The 23,166-nt window shown below is 41.1% G+C and overlaps 1 protein-coding gene across 8 annotated transcripts in view; it reads right to left on the reverse strand.

Annotated features, from left to right (window-relative positions):
- Positions 1–1,074: 1,074 nt before the first annotated feature.
- The window catches only part of ACP3 (acid phosphatase 3), a 44,272-nt gene continuing 22,180 nt past the window's right edge, over positions 1,075–23,166 (reverse strand). For 4 of the 8 annotated variants that reach the window (XM_059663957.1, XM_059663956.1, XM_059663952.1 and 1 more), the window contains 5 exons: positions 22,887–23,019; positions 18,577–18,659; positions 15,960–16,063; positions 13,654–13,823; positions 1,075–4,665 (listed from right to left, as the gene is read on the reverse strand). In XM_059663957.1, coding sequence (XP_059519940.1) covers positions 4,547–4,665; positions 13,654–13,823; positions 15,960–16,063; positions 18,577–18,659; positions 22,887–23,019 — 609 coding nt within the window. In that variant the 3' untranslated portion in view covers positions 1,075–4,546. Of the gene's footprint in view, positions 4,666–9,684; positions 9,738–11,991; positions 13,824–15,959; positions 16,064–18,576; positions 18,660–22,886; positions 23,020–23,166 lie in introns of those variants that run through there. The other 4 variants (XM_059663953.1, XM_059663954.1, XM_059663958.1 and 1 more) reach the window with 4 other exon arrangements.

Consider the following 23,166-nt stretch of genomic DNA (forward strand, 5'->3'; position numbering starts at 1 on the left):
CTTAATAGTGTCCTTAAAGATATTCAAGAATAGATTGCATTCATAAGATACGAAGAAGCTGCTATGAAAAAGAAGCAATAGGTAGGAAAGAATTCCTGGGGAAAACATTAAAATAGATTTGCTAAAGACCAAGATGGTGTTCTAGAAAAAGGTATTTCTTAGGATGTAGGAAAATATGAGGAAAAAGATGGAGGCAAAAAGGATAGAGTCAGGAAATTCAAGTTCCAGAACACAATTTTCTTGAGTCAAAGACACATGTAAGCCATACAGGATTAGACAAAACAAACAAACAAACAAATACCTATGCCTAAATATATTCTAGCAAAATTCCAGAACTTCAAGATTAAAAAGAATATCTTAAAAGACTCAGCAATATATACACATGAACATAAGTGTATGCACTCATACATAAAATAAAATAAAACAGACAACAGCAGATTACTTATATTGGAATGAGAATCAGACTGATAACAGATTTGTCATCAGTAGTCCTGTATGCTAGATGTCAACAGAATACTGCATTCAAATTCTAGAGGGAAGTGATTTTCAACCTGAAAAGTGTTATATCTAGCCAATTGACAGGTAAGAGGGCAAAATATAGACATATTTCGTGCTCATGTATCCTTTAAAAATTACATCAATAAAATTAAAAAAAGAATACAAGAAAGAGGGCAATATGGGTTATATGAGCAGTGAAAGATGTACAATTTCAGAAAATAAAGGTATAAGTGTAGTTCATAAAATTCATGCTACTCACGGGGGAACAAAGAGCAGATGTTGTTGACAGCACTGCCTCCGATGATTGGAAGTGGGTAGGAAGATCTTTTACTCTGTATTTTATACTCTTCTATATTATCTGCACTTATTTTTGTTTTGAATACAATCACTTGTAATTGTATTAAAATTACTTTAAAAGACACCCTTCCCCCCAAATCTGGCAGTACTTATTTTCTAAGCATGATGTCATTTTTTTCTTAAACTATTTCATAAGAAAAGGAACTTGTCCATTTAGTTTAGGGTAGTTTTAGAAAAAGTCTATTTTCTCTAAAGTATAGTAGGCAAGGCAAGTTTACAAAAAAAAACATTTCAGAAAAATCTTTTATTGATTCAGCAAACATGCAAAAATATTAAGAGATAGACATAAACATTTGACTTTTATTTTTTTCACAATAACCTGAAAGTGGATTTTACAAATTATAACAAATACATTCTCTTTGCTTCAAAGGATTGCCATCTAATGGTCTAAAGTGGTACTGCCCAATATGGCAGCCACTGGCCACATGTGGCTGTTGAGACTTGATATGTGCCTAGTCCAAATTGAGATGTGCTGTGAGGGAGCAACACTCATCAGATTTTAAATACTTAGTATGAAAAAAAACCTGTAAAATGTCTCATTAATAAACTTTTAAAATAATGATTATACGTTGAAGTGATAGTTTAGATGCACTGGTTAAATAAATTTTATTAGAATTAATTTCATTATTTTTACCTTTTGGAAATTTGAAATCCCAAATGTATTTGTGGCTTGCATTACATTTCTATTACTCCTTTATTGTATATATGTAGCCCTTATTATTCAAATAGAGTTTCTATAAAGAAAGTTTTAAAAGAGAAAACTAACACTTGGGCTTTCACTTACCAAGAAATCTCCCCCTGGCTATGAAGAGAGAATCAATGCCAACAATATTAGAACAAGGCAGAAAACAGAACGTTGAGAGAATAGGGAACGTGATCAGGAGAAAAAAATGCCAGTTTTAATATTAAAAAGTTTTCTTGTTTGAATGACTTCCAGTAAAATGTTTGTCTCTCATGCTTGTACTCTTCCAATTATTCTTTTTGTAATCATGTTCTCTTAATACTTTCTTTATGCAATACCATTCTAGCTAGGAATATTCTACCTCAACTCTTCCTTAGAACTTTCCTACATATGCATTGCTGATAATTTTTATGGCAGGGAATGTCCCTACATTGATACAGTAATTATTGTAATATTCTAATTCTGCTCAAAGGCCTCTCCAGTGGTTCAAATGTGGGGAATACATTTCAGAGCAGAGCTTATCTCAACCCTAGCAATTGTTTTTCATACAATATTTATCATCGTGTCAACTGGACCCATCTTTCCTGACCCCTCTGAAAAAGTCCTTTTATCAGTAGAGATAATTTCCTATGGAAATTGGATGATTAACTTATTTCCTGAGGAATGTTACAGTACATTTGTGCTCTTTGCTTTATCACTATAGATCATTTGTCACTTTGAATTTTCATTTGTCACATGGGAGTTCTGCCATGAAGTATGAAAAAACAATGACAGCATTGATCAACAGCATAGTTCTGTGGAAGGTAAAAGTAACAGCTAAGTTGGAAGTGAGAACTTTCTTTACAGTAGTCAAGAGATGGTAGAGGAAGAGAACAGGGGGATGTTAAAAATCTCTCAGAACAATAGTAATTAGAGGTCCTTTTAGCCACTTATGGTAAGAAAAGATATGAAGAAAAGGGGTGGAAGCTTTTACTTTCACATTCTGTCAACGCTGTATAAGATAGTTGTTGGGGCCAAACACCTTAATAAACAATTAGGGATAGACAATTTAGCATCTAGGCCAGAGATGAGCAAACAGTAGGTCTTCCATAGATGTTGGTTGAATGAGTGAGAAAATCCATGACTTGCGGTTCTGTTCATACTACTATTTTAAAGTCTCGTCACTTATTACCATAGGATATTGTGACTTCCCTACTGATATGGCTGGCTACTTTGTGGAGACAGAAATGTGCTCTTTCTTCTTGCTGCTATAGATGTTTTGCCTTTCCCCAAGCTGAGAACGTAGTCAAATCTTGTGTTTCTTGCCTATGTGCCTCCTGTGTTCCCACAGAAATCAGCAAGTGCCTGGCAAGAGGAGACAACTTCTCAGGCTTTTGTTTGCAATAGCCATAGCTCAGTGAGAATTAAGCAGAAATTGAGGAGGAGAGGTAAGTGCTTGGAGTTTAACAGGTGGAAGCTGTGGAATCCAAGGGGAGAGGAAGGTTTCTGAGACTAACTAAAAGATGGGGTAGGGTTCTGGGGGCAGCAGGTTCTATGCTGCTGGGAGATCCCAGCACTGCCTGCAGGTAACACCCCAGTAGGGGACTGGACAATGTCAGGCTGATGAGCTCCAAGTGTGTTCACAGCCTTGGGAGTCATGGCACCGATGCCCTACCTTCAGAGCACCACGTGGGAGTGGAAGTGAGCTGATTGGAGACCAGTGTGGACAGCAATCTACTGGACTCTCACCTGACTCTTTCCACTAGGTGCACTCTAGGACTTTTAGTTGAACCCGAGGAGGTGAAGAACACTACCAATGAAGGAAATCAAATTTTCCACCAACTGGTTGGGTGAAGCTCAATGCAGAATATAATTGCTAAGAATAAATTTCAGGCTTACTACAACAGTATCATTCGTGGAAGTGTTTGCTTGGACAATGACCAATCCTGAGTACAAAATGGAAAAACACATTGTTCACAGACCATGAGAACTAGATGTGACTTCTGTGAAGAGTCAGGACTCTTCATTTCTAGATTATGAAGCCAAGGTTTTAGATTTTAAAACATTTGTTCCAACTTGGCCTAAAGCTGGCACAGAGCTGAGGCAGTCGGTCATCATCCTTCAGTCTTCTTTTCTATCTACCTCACCACTTGAGAAATTCAGCTCTATTTGCAGCAATTAAAATACATTATCATTTCACCATGGCTATGAATAGCCCTTGTCAAAGTGAAATCTCTGAATTTTAAAATGAAATAAAGAAATCAGATCTTTAAAAATATTGAGCTTTGATAGTTGAGGTAAAAAAAAAACACACCAGGGTTATGTAGATTTTCTAGTTATTCCCCATTATAAAAATTATGGGGAAAATGATCTGAGCTACAACTAAAGTAGTTGATATTACAGTTTCTGATAATCAAATATAGGCATTTTCAATATAGATATGTGTATGTATGTGTTGGCTATCAAACACTGGATAGGAGTTTCTTTTCCAGAGTGTGTGTGTGTGCATTTGTATTAAACCTACTTAGTGGCTGAAAACAAAACAAAACACACAACCAAATTTATTAAACCTTCTGATTGGGTCTTATTTTTTTAAGAATCAGCCTATATAATTCTACTGCTAATCTAATCCCCACTTCCATTATCCAGGCCTCTTTAATCTATGTCTTTGCCACACCTTGTAACCTTTTGATCTTTGCAGGCTACAGGTTGATTGGAGTTTGACTTCTTGTTTTTGTCTGGACATCTGTGCCAGAGAAAACAACTGTCATTTGCAGAGAACTTCTTCCTAGCTGAATGAGAAGCCTGCACTGCGATGAGACCGAACCAAGCAACCTGGGCGTTCATTCATCAGTCAGTCCAGCAGCTGTCCCTGGGTCACTCACTGTGAGTTCCTGCTCTAGGCAGACTCAAAAGGAAGAGTGTGGGCAGGGTTGCGCCCACATGGTGAAACTGTCCTTTCAATCCTGTGTCACGGAGAGATGCTGCTTCACAGAAGGTGGGCACGTCTGCCCTTCTTCAGCTGTCTGTTCAGATGTCCCGATAGGAGTCTCTCTGCCAGCAGGGCCCATGACGGACGAGGGTAAATAGAAGCACCACTAGGATACCAGACACCAGGCAAAAGGCAATGGCAAGGACGAGCCTTAGGACTGTGGGAAAATAGGAAGAACATTAATGTAAAATTAATGGATTAGAAAAATATGAAGATTACTAATCAATCAGTGTTGATGTCTGCCTTTAAAAAAAATCATGTTTTTATTGATTTCAGAGAGAGAGGAAGGGAGACAGGGAGAGAGACAGAAATGTCGATCAGTTGCCTACTACATACCCCTACTGGCGATTGAGCCCCCAAATCTGCCATGTGCCCTGACTGGGAATAGAACTTGCAACCCATGAGTGCACAGGATGACACCCAACCAACTGAGCCACACCAGCCAGGGCTCTGCCTTAATTGTAAATGTCAGTGGCATTTCTGAAGCAGCCTTGAAATCGGCATGGTGTGGTGAAAAGAGCAATAGACTAGGACTCAGGAGATGACCTAAGTCCCAGTTCCAGTAGGATTTTTGACCTTTGTGCCTCAACTCCTCCACTGTAAAGGGAGGCCAATTGACTGAAGTATTTCTAAAGTCCTCTTCCAGGACTAGCTTCATGTATTTTTCTACAATTAAAATTATTAATTGTTCATGGTCTCAAGGTCAAAGGAATTTCTGAATACTCAACTTCAATCATTAATTGGACTTAAAAGAAATGGAATATCATCTTTCAACATTTGATTTTTGGTAAATATCTTTTAGAGAGGAAACCTTGAGCACAGATTGACTATGGAAAGCATTTTTTTAAGAAGATTATATATATATATATTTCAGAGAGGAAGGGAGAGAGAGAGAGAGATAGAAACATCAATGACGAGAGAGAATCATTCATCAGCTGCCTCCTGCACTCCTGCATGCCCCACACTGGGGATCGAGCCCGCAACCCAGGCATGTGTCCTGACTGGGAATCGAACCGTGACCTCCTGGTTCATAGGTCTATGCTCAATCACTGAGCCATGCCAGCTGGGCAAGCATTTTTTACGATAACTGTGTACTACTGTTAATCTGTACCTTTATTTACACTTATCCCTTTGACAGCTGACCAGGCATGATACACATATATGGGGTCATTTTAAATGAGATGCTATTCATTATTTCACCTGGAAAGTTATCCTAACCCAGCCGTGGGCAAACTACGGCCTACGGGCCGGATCCCGCCCGTTTGAAATGAATAAAACTAAAAAAAAAAAGACCGTACCCTTTTATGTAATGATGTTTACTTTGAATTTATATTAGTTCACACAAACACTCCATCCATGCTTTTGTTCCGGCCCTCTGGTCCAGTTTAAGAACCCATTGTGGCCCTCGAGTCAAAAAGTTTGCCCACCCCTGTCCTAACCCCACCCACACATACATCCTAGTTAACTATAGTGTGCATGTCATAAATATCTAAATGTATGTCTGACTTTCATTGTAAAAATATGGATTGCGTGTTGGCAAAGGCAATGGGAGAGCAAACATCTCTGATCCTGGAAGCTCTGTCTACAGAACCCTAGTTAGTGAGTGTTCCACGGAACCCAGTTGAAAATCATTTATTTAACCTAACTTTATCATTGTAGAGATGAGAAAAATGAGAAGTGGAGAGATTAGATAATTTGGCTACGTTAAAGCAGATACTTGAATTTGGATTGGAATACATAGGATCTTATAATTTTAAAAGCCATCTATTTACTAATGACTTCCAAATTTAAATCTTCCCCAAACTCAAGACTCATATATCCAACAGTGTCCTCGACATATGCCCTGGGACATCTAGTAGGCACTCCAAACCTGCACTCCCAACCTCTGCTCACCCCTACCCCCAACATTCTGCCAAATCTGTTCCTCCCTCACGCAGCCTCTCCACTTCAGTTGATGGAAACCTCCTTCTCCGAGTCTCTCACTCCAAAACTCTTGGAGACTTCCTTGACTCTTCTCTCACATCCTATACCCAACCAGTCAGGAAATCCTGTTCTTTCTGTAAAAAACTATCTGGAATCCAGTGATTTCTCCCCTTCTCTGCCACTACCCTGCTTTGAGCCACCATCTTTGGGGGGGAGGGTGCGGGGGTGGGGGTGGGTGGATTACTACAATGCCCTCCTGTCTTGCTCCTTAGCTTCTATCCTTTCTTCCCTACAATCAGTCTGTTTTTAACCCAGCAGCCAAATGACTTCAAGTCAAATCAGCGTACTCCTCTACTTAAAGTCTACAGTGAATGCTCCTCTCACAGGAATGAAGGCCCAAGCCCTGATTAAAACAGTTGATGAGACTCTTCATCACCTGGCTTTTTAACCTCTTGGATTTCCTCTCCTGTCCCTCTCCTTCCTCTCTTTTGGCCACACAGAGACTGGTCCATCCTCAAACATGCCAGGCACACTCCCCCTTACAGCCTTTGCTATATTGTTATCATTGTCTGGATGCTCTTTTCACATATCTCTGCATCAGGCCACTGCATCACCTTCTTTCTCAAATCTCATCTTCGCATGGAGGAGTTTCATTCAAAGGTGCAATCTATATGTCCTCTCCCCAGATCCATTTCCAGTCTGGTGCTAATGATCTTCACTTTCTTACCATGTTTATTACTTATTGTCTATCCTTCTTCCCTCTCTAATAGAATGTATGCTTCATGAAGGCAGACACTTTTGTCTCTTGTTCATGAATGTATCTAATGCACTTACAACAGTACCTGCCCCATAGCAAGTGCTCAATAAATATTTGTGGAATAAATCGATGATCTAGAACTCCTGGGTTCCTGACTATTAGTCCAGTGCTTTTCTCATGATGTCAGGAATTCTCTTAGCAACATGAGAAGGTGAATATTAATAAAATTAGAACCTGGGAGTTGGGTGCCATTAGTATTGAGGATGGAGTTAATGGCAAGTTGGAGGGAACTAAATGGAATTGAGGAAGGAAGGAAAGGACTAAATGGAAATGAGGAAGGCAGAGACTAATGATTCTTAAAAATAATGTCCATGACTGTCTATATTTGGAAATTATTTTCTTTTTTTAAAGTATATTTTTATTGATTTCAGGGAGGAATGGAAAGGGAGAGAGAGAAACATCAATGATGAGAATCTTTGATTGGATTCCTTACCCCCCACTGGGGATTGAGCCCACAGCCCAGGCACATGCCCTGACTTGGAATTGAACTGTGACTTCCTGGTTCATAGGTTGACACTCAACCACTGAGCCAGGGCAGAAATCATTTTCAGTGATTTTTTTTGGCTATGTTGTCATTGTGGTTCAGTGAAATAGGTGTTTCCTCTTTCCTTCATGCCTCCCTAGGCATGCAGAGAGCACACAGCATATGCCAGACCAGTTGTGTGTTAGGTTCTGGGGTTCTATGATCCCCCCTCTTGAGGAGATTCAATACCTAGTGGGATAATCGGATAGATAATTATGAGTTAGTGTGATACATAGTAAAATAGAGTCGTAAAGTATATGCCTGTCTTGCAATTGACACAGGTATTCTGTTTGGAAGAGAAAGAGTTTGGAAAGTCTTCTGAGAAAATGATAAGATCTGAACGGGCCTGTGTGGTAAATAAGATTTTGCCAAGAGATAGAATGAATAGCTCAAGAGTATGTTTGGGAAAATAATAAGCAGTTGCATGTGACTGGAGTATAGGTTATGGTGAGGTGAGACCAGATATGTAGGTGGGGATCCAGGTTTTGGAAGGTCTGCTTTGCCGTGGGGCAAATGGAAATTATTAACAATTATTACATATGGAAGTGACATGGCCCAATTTGTGTTTTGAAAACCCCCAAAACTTCCCGGCTCAGTTAGGGCTTGTTTAATTCTGTCTCCCTCTCCTCTTGCCTGCTTCCCCACCTCCCTGCCCAGATCTACAAGAACACAGGAGACAATTGTCTTGTATTGCTGCTGTTTCCTCAGCAAACTTAATGCCTGCTACATAGGGACATACTGAGTACATAAATAGGGATTCAATAAATATCTATTACTTATTAAATATTCATGTACTTTGACCCACTAATTCCATTTTTTGGAATTTGCCCTAAGGAAATGGTGCACAAGACAGCGTGGGATGGAAAGGAACTTTGATATAAGAGAAATACGGTGTTGGAAAGTGTTAGGCTTGAATCCGGACCCTACCACTTGTGGCATGTGATTTTCTGAGGTTCGGTATTTTTCTCTGCACAATGGGGATATGTGAAGTTGTCAGGGGAAGGAAAAGAGGCTTCTGAATTAGGCACTGATGGCTTTCAAAAAGGAAATTTCAAAAAACATGAAGGATCGGGGTGTGTATGGGAGGCAACCAGTTGATGTTTCTCACATGGATGTGTCTCTCTAAAAATCAATAAACATATCCTTGGGTGAGGATTAAAAACATGAAGGAAGGTTGATCATTTTACAGAATAGTTCAGGAGAGGGAGATGAGGAAATAGAGTTAGAGAGTGCAAATTACTCGTTTGAGAAAGTTAAGATTGAAGAGAATGAGATAGAACAGGCACTGGAGGGCATTCTCTGATGAGAAGATTTGGTCGTTTTCATCGTAGAAGGGATGGAGCCTTCTATGGAACAAAATGAAGCTAAGAGACTCATTGAGGTCCAAGGAAACTGAAGTGTTGGGGACCATATGAACAGGGAAAGGAATTAGGTTACTCAAGGAGGAACATGTTTTCAGAGGGACAGCAGTAAACGCAGGTTCAAGCTACTGAGATATTTTGAGATAGTGACAGAAGTTAAAAGGGCTTTCAGTGGATTATCTTGGTCTTCTTAGACATATCATGAGAATTAAAAAAGCCAAGATAGAATTAGAAATTTCAGAAAAACACACACAACACAATGCCTTTCTGTAGAAAACAGGAAAAGAGTCCCATAAGGGTGAATACCTTTACCAACCAGGGTTGAAAGACCCAGCTGCGGTTGGAATAGAAATTTCAACACTCATAGTTTGAAATGGTGACAACAGCCTTAAGCTTCACTCAGCAGATCAGAATGGAGAAACTGTGTGTTTGATCTGATGTAGGGTTGGATATCGGTGTGGTGGGCAGAATATGAGGTGGGGCATTGTTAGGACTGTTCAAATTGCTCAGATTGAGGGCAGAAGTGGAAATGAGGTGTGAGTTGGTATATACCAAAGCAAGTTTCCAATGTCTTCTTATGAATGATGAGACATGTCTTGGGAAAACTGATGATAATGGCAACAAGTATGGGGAAAAAATATTACAATCAGATGGCCTAATTTCTGAGGTAGGAAAAGTGCTGGGATGGGTATCATTGAACAGGTCTCTAAACAGCAATGGGAGAATAAGAGAATGCCAAGGTGACTATGCTGAAATAAGAGGTCAAATAACAGAGACATGTTGATCTATGCATATGTATATATAGTCCATGACTGCATCTTTATTGGGCAGTCACATTTGAGGCTCATTCATAGCTTTCCTCTATTTATTAAACAACTGAGTGCAGGCTTCTGACATCTGGGTCCGGCCATGAGGAAGCCAGGCTAGGTATGGACGGCTGAACATTTATTCAATTAGCAAATATTGGTTGAAGGTACCAGATTCTAGGCATTGTAGACTGCCTGGAGATTCATGGAGGAAAAAAATATGGATCCTGCCTTCAAGGCTCATGGTTGACTCTCGGGCATGTGTATATGTGCTATAGAGTCTCAACTTCTCAAGCATTATTAGGGGACACGGGAACTGCCTACCAGTGAATCTCCTTCCTATGAAATAACTGGAGTGGAGATTGAGGTAAGGGTTCGGAGAGTGCTAGTGAAGATCTGATTGTGTTAGTAAAATTTGGGAATTAACAAAGCATTTTCTAAAAAAGATTTTTTTTAAAGTAACACAGTATGGAACTTAGACTTATCATGAATTTTCCAGCAAAGGCTCTGGTTAATTGATGTGAGAATTAAATTAATTGGGTCTACTAGCTGAAAACACTGCCTGCAGGTATGAGTAGGATTTCATGGGTAGAAATGCCCTCAGGAGTAGGGTTGCCAGGCATTCTGTATATCTAGAACATGTCCTTATTTAGTGATATTGTCCTGCTTCCTGCATTGGGCTTCTCAGAACAGCCTAAATGTCCTTAATTTGGCCTTTTAAATATATATATATTATAAAAATTCAGTTACTAGAACTATTAATTATATTTATCTTGGCATCTTGTACTTTTATTTGCTAAATTTGGATGCCCTATTAAGGAGCCATTCAACCCCTATACTCTTTGGTGCTTCACCTTGCTCTCCAGTGTCTCGTCACAGCAAGTGACCACCAGCCCAACGGACACTCCCAGTCCCAGAAATTTCCTAACGCAGACACAATCTGTCTTTCTGAAATGTTTCCCTGCTGCCCTTACCATCACTGTTTGAGGCCCTATAGAACAAATGCAAACCTTTTTTACTTAAAGAAGTTCAAATATTAAACTCACTTTGTTGGAAACCACCTCAAGTCATAGACTCTTAACAAGCTTTCTATGTGCTAAAACCAGTTGTGTGCTGGTAACTGGATCTCATAAAGCAAAAATAAAAAAACCAGTAACACACTGATCTGTGGAATATGCTGATTTCTGTGGTGAAAATGCTCCAGCTGTGACACCATGACCAACTTCAGCCCACCAAAATGAAGTCGTTGAATCATAGTTGGGGAGCAATGCACACGCTCCTCTCTTGATCTCCTTGAACACACCAGTCCCTGAGTTTTCTTCTTCTTAACATGTTTTGCTGCTTAATTATATTTCATCCTATGTGGCCCTTGAATTGTTGATAGTGGTGTTTTGAGGAAAATATTTACAAACATACTACAGGTAGATTTGATAAGAGATGACAGATTAGCTGTGGGGGATGAAGGAGAGGGTTGGGTCAAAAAACACTCCCAGGTTACTTGGTATTGCTGCCAGTCAAGATGGATTCTAAGAGTAGGTTCAGGGAGGAAAGGTAACTAATGCATACACTCACTGAGCAAATGTTCATTGAGCACCAATCCATGCCAGGCATAGGCACTTCTAGGTGCCCAGGGCAGATATAGCAGAGAACAAAATAGAATCCTGGGTATTGTGGAGATGACATTTTATTTCTTTAGAATTGGCCCCTTAGGAATCTTCTGGGGAGTAACTCCCCTATCCATTCCAGCTTCCAGCCACTAGGACATTTGATATATGCCTTTCAAGTACCTTGTACCACATTGTTAGAAATCCCCATCCACACTGACTTCAGATGGGTCAGTTGTCACTTCCTGCAAGAAGCCTCCCTGACACTCCTTACTACCTCCCTCCCTCGAAATCCAGGTAGCTCTTGTTCCCATAGCAACCCTTGTAGTCATAACACATAAACCCTAGTTATTCTGTGTAATAAGTATCTCTTTAATTCCTACTACATCATAAATTGCCCAAGGATGTTTTCTTAGCAAGTTTTATCCTAAATAGATGAAGCAGAGCCATCCATCAGCTTAGCCTTTATCTGAAGTAGTCAAGTCCAAACTAAATACATTTTCAATGAATAATGTTAATGTAAGCCAGTCAAATAATTTTACTTTATACATTTTTCCTTCTGTTACATTAAAGCCACAAAACAAACAAAGTCCCTAAAATCTGTCCTTTGGGAATTTTATTATAATTAAACACACACACTTTTCATCATCCATTATAAAAATGTAATGGTTATTGAACTTCCTAACAATGACTTTATTCACTATTTTACACTTAGCTCACTTCTAGAGGAAAGTTACATGCATGGAGGAGAAAGAATAATTAGATGATATGCCCAAAGCCACATATTTACTTGGGAAAGAAATCATGCAAATAAGTATGTGAATCAGTATCTTGTGTCAGTCATCCCATGGCCAACTGGGAGGGGGAACGGCCTAGCTCTAGACTCTGGTGCCCAGTAGAAACCATCTCTAGAAACCATTTCATCTTTAGCAGTAAGCACGGCATAGCACGCTGTTCTCTAGATGCATTGCATCTACCACATGGCAAATCTACAGGACTCCAAAGAGTCATCATTTGAACATGATTTCTTCTTACATAAGTGAGTAGTTTCAGCAGGACCTGTGGGTGCTTAGGTTTTTTGCGGAAACCAGGACCAAAGCCTTACACGTCGCTTTTGTCATCAGAACAGGTATCACAGCCACACTTTCAATATTCCAATAAGCTTAGATCTTGGAGGCATTCAAGACATTCTGACATTTCTAATTTTGTTCCAGTTTGAAACTGCGTCATCATACTTCCTCTCTTATGTCAACTCCACATGCAACATGTCTTAACATGGAGCTTCGAGAGCAACTCCACTCTGCAGGGCTCTCATCTCGATGTGCTGGGCCTGAGTATCTTGTTCTCATCAAATTACTTATTTGCTATGATATATACATATACATATACATTATGTACAGCAAAAGTTTGCTGGCAAGATTGCTTTTGGTTTCATCAAAAGTAACATGAATTTTCCCGTGCCAAAGGATACAAAGAGTATTTATTTTTCAGCTCTGCCACCCAATACGTTTTTACAGAAACATTGAAAGATAGGATCAGTTTCCTGGTGTAGATTACTTCTCCAGATCTCTCTACTGTAGCTCATTTCTTTGCTTCTTGTGAGAAGGCTGGAAGTAATGGGTAAGTTGGTTCTTTGCCCATTCGCCTAGGATTAAAGTCTTCCCGTCTTTGCTGTCACCAAGATTTGTTTGAAACCTTTTCCACTTCAGACACTTAAAGAACAGCCTCATTTAATTCTGCTTAAATAAAATCTTGAAATCTTTAAACAACAAAAGGTCCTATGTGGTCAATCATGTAGCTCATGGGAGCTCCAGGAATTTTGATCGAAGTCTTATCTCTGGTTATATGTAGGCATTGATGCCCTTTTAGATTAACACTGAGATAAATCAAGTCAAGGTTTATGGCAAGTGGGGGCAGGGGCAGGTAGAGAGGTAGGAGTTGCCTGAAATTGGGGTCTTTGAAACATATGATTATCACCAAAAACCTGTTTCTTTTAAATCTGGGGGGTAATGGTCATGTTATATTCTCAAAGCACCGTCCACCCTAAGGAAGAGCATTCTGCCCTTTCTGCAGGGCTCTGCGTGCGCCCTAATCCCCAATGTCCTTAGTACCTTGATGTTTGCTCGTGATTCTACACTCCGTGGACCAGTCTTCGGGGATCACAGGGGCAACCAGCTCAGCAAACTTCGTCAGTGGGCAGCTGGGGGTGCAGCCTGGCAGCGTGAGGGGATATGGCTCATGGTGAGTCTCATTCCGATAGTACATCTCCACGAAGTACTCCCTGGTGGAGGAAGGTAGAGGAGAGAGCTCTGTTAGTTTTGTATTGTTGAACTGCCATGGAATTTCTATCTACTTAGCCTGTAACCCGCCAGCTGAGGGACTAGTAGAAAAATGTATGGGAATAAGTAGATTTTAACCAATTTAGGGGTGAGAATGGGGAGATAGTGGAAGTGGGCCAGATCAAGAGGGTGGGAATGGGGGGAGGGGGTTGGTTTGTTAGATAACCAGGGGCATAGGAGGTGGAGAACAGAATACTTAATCAGAGAAGAAGCTGAAAGGCCGTGGTTGGAGGAGTTGGGGGTGATTTGAGGAGCCTTTGAGTAAGAATTGGGGTGGGATATAGGGGTTCCTTTCTCCTATTTTTTTTCTTCTATGCTTCTCATTTGCTCCTTCCTTTTCTCTCTTTTCATCCCAGTATTTTTCAGTCTTTCCTCTGAATGAATCCCTCTCCCCTCTCCTTTAACCAGGTCATAAACATGGAACTGAATAATACATAACATGTGTTTGAACACAGCAAAGACTTTATCAAAATTATACCTCAGAAAGACAAAGTGAGGATTTATATTCAAATCCTTACATTCTCTCATATTAAAGAGGGTTCTCTCCATATTTGTTTTCAAAAAACAGTGTACTTTTTGCGGAAGGTGCATTGTCCTCAACCAATCTCAGTAGAGCTAGTATGAAGTGCTTGTGAAAGTCATTTGCCAAAGAGGCCGGAGAGAAATTCAAATAGGATTTAGTGTTTTCTTTTTTCTTTGGGAGTGGGGTATAATAACCTCACAATTGCACATTTGGATGTTGTTATAAACAAGCCTTTAAACATTACTTTAAAAAGCCATATAAACAATTATGTAATCACTTATAAGTTTTTAAAAACGTCCCTAATATTATGGGAATGAGTACTTTTATTGGGGACAACTTTTCCAGTGACAGGATTTTTATCTGAAGATGATATGGCAGTCCTGTTCGGTTTGACTCAGTTGCTTGAGCTTCGTCCCATGCAACGAAAGGTCGCTGGTTCAATTCCTAGTTAGGGCACATGCCCAGTTATTGGGTCTAGTCCTCATCAGAATACATACAGGAAGCAGCCAATCAATACTTTTCTCTCTCTCTCCCTCTCTTTTCCTTTCTCTAAAATCAATAAAAACATATTTAAAAAAATAGTTTAAAAAAAAGATGATATGGCAAAGATGACCCAAAGTCATTCAAAATTTGTGATTCTTTTTCCATAGAACGGAGTTAAAGCTGAGGAGTGACTACATTTTCCAGACCCCCTTGCACTTCAGTTGGACCAAGTGACTAATTTTAGCCAGTAGAATGTAAGTAGAAATGATAGGTTCCCCTTCTGGCTGAGGTGGTTCATAAGCAGGTTGCTTTTTCCACCCTCTTGATCCTTTCTGCAAGCTGCCTGCAGATGAGTCCAGCACTCTTAAAAACTGTAGGTCCAGAAGATGGAACCCTGGGTCCCTGAATCACCCTGTGGCTCCTACTGACTAGGAACATCTACATTGAACTGTCAGATGAATGATTGAGAAATAAATCTCCATTGAATTAAGTAAACCTCTGAGAATTCAAGATTCATTTCTACAGCAGCCAAAATTACTCTTATTAATTAATATAGCTGGTAAACAGTTTTAGGGGATTCAAAATTGGCTCTAGTGGTGAAGACAAGTTAAGATGCATACAGAAGTTTGGATATAATTGTTTGATAAAATGTGAATGGCACAAAATATTTTTATTTAGTGAATTATTTAATGTAGTATATGATTTTTAAGTTTATGTACCTAACTGAAAATTAAATATCTTAAGAATACAGTTAATCTAACAATAGCAATAATAAAAAAAAAAACTTCAGCCCTAACCGGTTTGGCTCAGTGGATAGAGCGTCAGCCTGCGGATTCAAGGGTCCCAGGTTCAATTCTGGTCAAGGGCATGTACCTTGGTTGCGGGCACATCCCCAGTATGGAGTGTGCAGGAGGCAGCTGATCGATGTTTCTCTCTCATCAATGTTTCTAACTCTCTATCCTTCTCCCTTCCTCTCTGTAAAAAAATCAATAAAATATATTAAAAAACAAAAACAAAAAAAACTTCAGGCCCAATGATATTAATTTTGAAAAGCACCTCTTTAGACACTTACCCCTTCTCAAGGTACAATTCCATTAAGTGGCAGGAAGCATAGGGAGGAAGGATTCCATTGAAAACATCTAGCGCCATCTGTAGGCCACTTACAGTAGTGTCATGCTGCAGAGATTGGAAATAAATCACTTTTTAATCTTTACCTCGGTTTCAGATTTACATTCAATAGGTATATATTCAGCATTTGTAAAGCACCATGATGGTTTGTGATTCAATTAAATTCCCCATACCCCTAGTGACTTTAGAAGTAGAGAGGAGAAGAACTAATTTTGGTTGAGCATCTGCTGTGTGCTAGGCAGTCAGATTTGCATACACATCACTACGTCCAATTAAAAGATGAAGAAACAGACCCAAGAAAAATTAAGTAGCTCACTTACTGTCACATAATCCCCCAAAGAAAGAAAGTACATTTAAGCCAAGTCTTCTGATTTCCCCCCCATGCCTTTTCCTAGAGGCATCTCTCTTTTAGCTTGTGTCATTTTCATTAAAATTTTAAAATACTTTGGAACATATTAATGCTAGATTCTTTTTGTGTATAGAATGATCTGGGGTTTTAAAATTGGAGAGGAATATATGAGGTCATAAATGTTTAAGGAGAATAAAATATAAGGAAGTAGAGTGTATAGCTTAAAAATAATTGTTCAGCCCAGCCAGCATGGCTTAGTGGTTGAGTGTCAACCTATGAACCAGGAGGTCATGGTTAGATTCCCAGTGAGGGCACATGCCTGGGTTGTGGGCTTGATTCCCAGTGTGGGGTGTGTCAGAGGCAGCTGATCAATGATTCTCTCTCATCATTGATTTTTATATCTTTCTTTTTCTCTCCCTCCATCTCAGAGAACAATAAAAAGATATATTTTAAAAAATAATTGTTCTGCCCTAGCTGGTTTGGTTCAATGGGTAGAGTGTCGGCCTGCAGACTGAAGGGTCTCAGGTTCAATTCTGGCCAAGGGCACATGCCTGTGTTACGGGCTCCATCCCCAGTAGGGGCTGTGCAGGAGGCAGCTAACCAGTGATTCTCTCTCATCATTGATGTTTCTGTCTCTCTCTCTCCCTCTCCCTTCCTCTCTAAAATCAATAAAAAATATTTTTAAAAAAAGATAAAAAAAATTGTTCAATGTTTATCCCAGAATGGCTGAGAGGCATAGGGGACTGGTTTTGTCACTGATTAGCTATCTAATTCTATGAAATCTTCAACTTCCATATCTGTCCAGTGGGTATAACATTTGTTTGCCTAAGCTATATTGCAGTGTAGACATATTCAAAAGGGGTTAGAACTGGTTTACTAGAGAAAGAAATGGATTATAGATATGTGATGTCCCAGAAATCACACAAGTTAGGACTGGAAACCAGATTAAAAGCTAGGGAAACTTGTGCAACTGACTTTCCAGGCCTGCCTCTCTCCAGGGAGCACTACAGAGCACTTTCTCTGGTCTATGCCATGTAGAACCCCTGATGATAAGATGATAAGCAGAGTTCCCTGTATCTTCAATCACCTCTTCCATCTTTGTGCAGAATGAAAGCGTGGCTTTCTCTAGCCACATCTGCAAGATCCTCTGTCATGGAGACGGTGGGTGGAAGACTGAGTCAGCATACTATGTCCAGTTTCCCTGCTCGTCCCAGACTCCATGGATGGGCATTTCAGGGCATAGTCCCTGCAAACTCCCCTCCACCTGTGTCTCTTCCCCTGTCTCTCCTGCTCCAAGGAGGAAGTCTTCTCCCAGATCTCTCTCTCTTTTCTTTCTGTACCCAAATGCAGCTCTCACTTCAAGTTGCAACTCTCTTTCCCTTTCCCTCTTCTGCCTGTCCATTTGCCATCTGGAGTTTTCGACTTGGATGCCCCCCCTGGAATTTCAAACCCAGTTGTCTAATTGGTACATTTATCTGGCCTAAGACTACTTCTGTTAATGGTTCCATCTTCCTCCCAGTTATTGAGGTTTGAAACATTGCCTTTTCCTTCCACATCATTGCCTTCCACCCACATTCCAGTCCATCACCAAGTCCTGCACTCAGCTTCTCCTGTCCTGTTGATGCCCTGGTTTGGAAAAGTGAGTGCTTGTCTTCGAGGCACCAAAGCACTGGCTTGATGGCATTTCTATACTGCTCTGTATGGTGTTTCTGTATATACTCATCTTGTCAGTGTTAGATTGCAAATTCCTCAAAGGCCAGAATTATGTATTTAATTTTAAAAGCTTTGAACAGGTGTTTAGCACCTACTGGGTAATAAGGAAATGATGATCAAGATAAGGCCCTGCCCTGGCTGGTGTTATAGATATGTGACGTCCCAGAATCACACAAGTTAGAACTGGAAACCAGATTAGAAACTAAGGGAAACTTGTGCAACTGACTTTTCAGTTGGTTGGGGCATGGTCCTGTGCACTGAATGGTTGTCCCTTTGCTTCCTGGTCAGGGCACATGCCTGGATTGTGGGTTTGATCCCCAGTTAGGGGGCGTGCAGGAGGCAGCTGGATGTTTCACTCTCACATGGATGGTTCTCTCTTCCTCTCCTTTCCTCTTTCTCTAAAAAGCAATAAAAAATGTTTTTTAAAAAATGAGGGCCCCACCTTCAAGAGATCACACACCTGAACAAGTGGAGGTTGAGTGGAGACAAAAATACTTACTGCAGAATACATGATAAGTTTTCTGTGGTTCCATGGTTGAGTTGCTGTCTTCATATGATTGAGGATTTCACCGACCAGGACACCTAAAAGAAGATAGAGCAACTGTGGAGCTGGACCAAACACGGGCTTCTATTTTAGTTAATAAGCTTTCAGTTAATTCATACTTAGTGATTCTCTCTGCCGTGATTCTCAAGACTTAAGAAGAGAGGAAAAGAACTCATTTCGGTTGACCATCTGCCATGGGCTAGCCTTGTGATTTACATGCATTATTTTACTGAAATCTGACTTGTGCAATTGACTGTGTAAGTTAGGAGGTTGAGCAACGTGGAAAGAATTTCAGACGGCTTTTTCCCAGACAGTTGTTAGCCCATGCTCCCCTCCAGGGCAGGCCTGAAGTGACCGCATGGTGTGTACTTCTCTGTCTTCGCCTCTCTTGCTTCCACTCTCTGGCAGTCAGACCTGCTGGAGATCACGGGAGAAAGCAGCTCTCTGGTCGTCTGTCCAGTTCATGGACTGATTCCTGCGGACCATTTCTGTAGGTATCCTGGGCGTCACTATTCGGGGGGCAGGCAGCATCTGTAGCTTCATGTGTCTTCATAGCTGAGAGATTCTGTCTGCCCTTCATACCTGGTAGTTGTGGCTCCCGCGGTGCACAACTCGGTCTCCATCCTGTTTTCAGACGCTGAAGGCTGAGGGTCCCTTGTGGTGCCAGGTGCTGTTTGGGGAGCATGTTGCCTCAGGGATTCTGCCATCATCACCTGAAGACCCCTTGTGTCTCTGTTGGTGGTCTCTCTACTCTATTACACATGTGCTCGCTTGTCTTAGGAATGAGCAGTTTTTTGCTTATTTATTTATTTTTTTTGGAATGAGCAGGACATTGATGTTAATAGACACAGACTGAGCAGCTTCAATGGTCCAGATGCTTTGCTAGGTGAATCACACATTTCCTGTCCTCAGAAAGCTCATAAAATAGTCAGAAGATGCTTTATTGGTCTGTATACCAATAAGCACAATAAAAGATAATTATGGGGTGGGGGGAGGTGACCTGCTTTCTGTAGATGTTGGGACTTTTTTGATTAAAAATGGAAGAAGCTGGCCAGGCCAGTGTGGCCGAACATTGACCCAGGGTCGATTCTGGCCAGGGCACATGCCCACATTGCGGGCTTGATCCCTAGTGGAGGGCATGCAAGAGGCAGCCAATCAATGATTCTCTCTTATCACTGATGTCTCTATTTCTCTCCCTTTCTCCCTTCCTCTCTCTGAAATCAATAAAAACATATTTAAAAAATAAAAAACAAAAACAAAATGGAAGCAGCTGGATACTACATCTCCAACAGGCCTACATCTTTCTGTCCCAGGGAAGGTTGCCTTCAGAAAGCCCTAAAGAACTTCAGTTTGATCTTTAGCCACATCAGTACTAAACTCTGAAGCCAAGTTTCTGTGGGTCATGACAGCCATCTTCCATCAACTTGACCCTTGTCAGCAGGTGCCTTTGCAGCAGGCTTCAGCGCTGATAATGGAATGCTATTAGCTCTCGGCCGGGAGTGATCGTACACCTGGTCTTCGGAGAAACTAGGGGGAACTATCACAAGTATCCCCAGGTTCTGGCATCCTAGTAATGATGACTTATAGGAGGGGAAACAGACTCAGGGAAATTCAGAGACCTGTCCAAGATTACACAACTCTGAGCAGACAGGCTGAGCTTCTCTGAACCCAGCATGTCCTACTTCACAACCCTTGCTCTTAGTCATTAGCCCATGCTGCAATAAAAGCTAGCTGCTGAGTTCCCCATTGCATCATTTATTGAATCTGCATAAACTAGACAAAATGCCATTGATTGAAAGACATAAACGCCACTTCCCTCACTCTTGGGCCACAGCACGGATTGGCACACTTTTTCTGAAAAGGGCCAGATAGCAGACGTTTTAGGCCTTGTGGGCCATAGGGTCTGTCGCAGCTGTTCACTTCTTGGGTGGAAGCACAAAGGCAGCCATAGGCATGACCGGAGAACGAGTGTGGCTGGGTTTCAATAACATTTTATTTACCAAAAAATAGTCAGTGGGCTGGATTTGGACTACAGGGTGTGGTTTGCCAACCCCTGATCTAGAGCACAGAGATTTCCACCCATATGCGTATGACCAGCCATATATTTCTAAGCGAACTGTAAGGATTTTCTTGGTGTGTGTGCAGCAGGTGAGTTGAGGGTGCATATTACCCACCAGTGTCACCCCGGAAACCAACTGATAGGACAAAAAGTTTTGGCAGAGGTCCAAAGCTGCTGCTCAATGTCCTGATGTTCCCATGTGACTCTGTCACCCAGACAACACATGTTTTCCCTGCAGGGTGGCGTCCAGTCACTTCATCATTCAACAAGCACGCAGCTGACAAGTCTCTCTTGCCTAGCCAGATCGGAACAATAGGCTGAGCTAGTGTTTTGGCAGGTATCACTCAGGAAATAATGTCCTGGCTTATCAATAGCACCGGACTTCCTCCAGAAAATGCACATTCTGATTCAGCTGGTTTGAGGTAGGGCCTGAGATTTTGCATTGCTAGCCCCGTGATAGGTGATGTTGCAGGTCCTTGGACTGCATTTTCAGTGGCAAGGGGCTGAACTCCTGAGCCCATGACTAGGTTGGAGGAAAGAAATCAAGAGTCCTGCCTCCACCATCTAATGGGACTTGGTATTAAGTCATAATGCTGGTTCCTGGGGGTCCAAGTATGAGGCCTGGTGCTTATATAGCCAATGAAGCCCAACTTTCACCCTCTGCATCATTTCATTATTTATTGCATAGGATGAAGCTGTTTCCTGGGCTCTGTCCTTTACACACAGTCTGTATCCTACCTGCTGATTTCCTCCAATATACCAGATCCCATCAAAGACTCATCTCTGGATGCTCTCCCTTCCCAAAAGGCTGGATCTTGCTGCCCATACCCTTAGCATGGAGTAAGAGCTTGTATATTTCTACCATGTCTGTCTCTGCGCCATGCAATCAAGACTTCTGTGACGGTAGGCCTGCAACTTCCTCATATCACTAATGACCACTGTCCTAAGCATTTGCCACAAGCTACTTTGTACGGCTCATATGGAGTACACGCCTCATTAGCTGCTCTTCTGGTTATAGCTTCCATCACTCTTTTTTCGTAGCTATAATTGACTCCTCTTCTGGCTGGTGATTTGCATTCTTTCTCTAGCTATGCAGTCCCAAGCGAACTTCCTCCCAGTGTGGTCCAACCACCAGGATGCTTTGCTTCTCTGTATTCTTCTGGGATTCTGCTGAACTTGTCCTGACCCCATGAAAATAGAGTCTGGCCATGGATGGCGTCCTGCTGTGATTGTACTGTTTTCCTCAAACTGTGTAGAGCATGTGACTTGAACCATCTCCTATGGCGTAGGATTGCTTCATTGTTATGTCAGCCTGACATCATGGACCTTCTCTTGCTCTCCATCCTTAGTTTTAATGTCTATATTAACAACACCTGAACCTGACACACCCTTTGGTGTCTTGGACCTCCTACCTGATGCCCTCAGAGGCCTCAGTGTCTATCTCCATCCTGCCTGGTCCTGGCTTCTTTCTTCCACCCACCTGTCCTGATTATAAGGGCTTGGCATCCTCTTGCCTGGGTTACCTTCATTATAAGATGTCTCATGCCACGAAGGGCCATATCTAGCTGAGGAGAAGCATCACTGAGAAATAAACACTTTGTAACACCAATGGAAAAATTTAAGCTGAGTCATAAGCTTGCCAATTGCAATAGGTATTATTCTAAAGGCTATAATCAGTCTGCAAAATATGTTTGATTAACTTTCGAAATAGCTACCGCCAAGGGTTTTGGGAAAATAGGCCACTTTTGTCATACCCCCCACTTGAAAAATTCATCCTCTAGGCCACTGGACACATTGATTTTCACAGGGCTCAGATACAAAATCCTTGATTCTTTGATCTGAAGAGGATGAAAAGTATCATTTAGCTTTAGCCCAAAGCCTTCATTTTCCAGATGTGAAAACTAAGGCCCAGAGTGGGTAATACTAAGAATTATAATAACGCATAACATTTATCCTCAGCATATTATGTACCAGGTAGTGTTTGTCCTAAGCCTTTTGAATATTTTCGTTCATTTTAATCTTTATGACCTATGAAGTGGATATCATTATTATCCTGGTTTTGCATCAGGGAAACTGGTAGGTACAAGAGTGATCAAGTGATTTTTCCAAAGTCGCATGGGGGATTAGTGGTGGAACCAGGACTTAGACCTGTATCATGCAACCACAAATTCAATTTGCTCCTCTCATTTTTTAAAAATGTACTTACCCCCCTGTAGTCTAGATTTCTCTTTCTGCTTGTGAATTCCATACAGGGACAGGAGGGACAATTCTGACAATTTTTTCAACTTAGTCATGGTGTCCCCTGTGGCCCAGGAGGGTAACGTGAAATTGTGAACACTCTGCAGCAAAGAAAAAGGGAGGAAAGGTGTATTTTTATTTCTGAGTGCCCTCTTTGTTCTTTCACCCCATAGAACTACTGGGTCCAGCCTTTTGTGTCCTGTGTTTCCTTCTAAGAAAACTTTACTCTGTGATAAATAGTGGCATTG

This window comes from Myotis daubentonii, chromosome 14, assembly GCF_963259705.1.
Source record: "Myotis daubentonii chromosome 14, mMyoDau2.1, whole genome shotgun sequence".
Lineage (NCBI taxonomy): Eukaryota > Metazoa > Chordata > Mammalia > Chiroptera > Vespertilionidae > Myotis > Myotis daubentonii.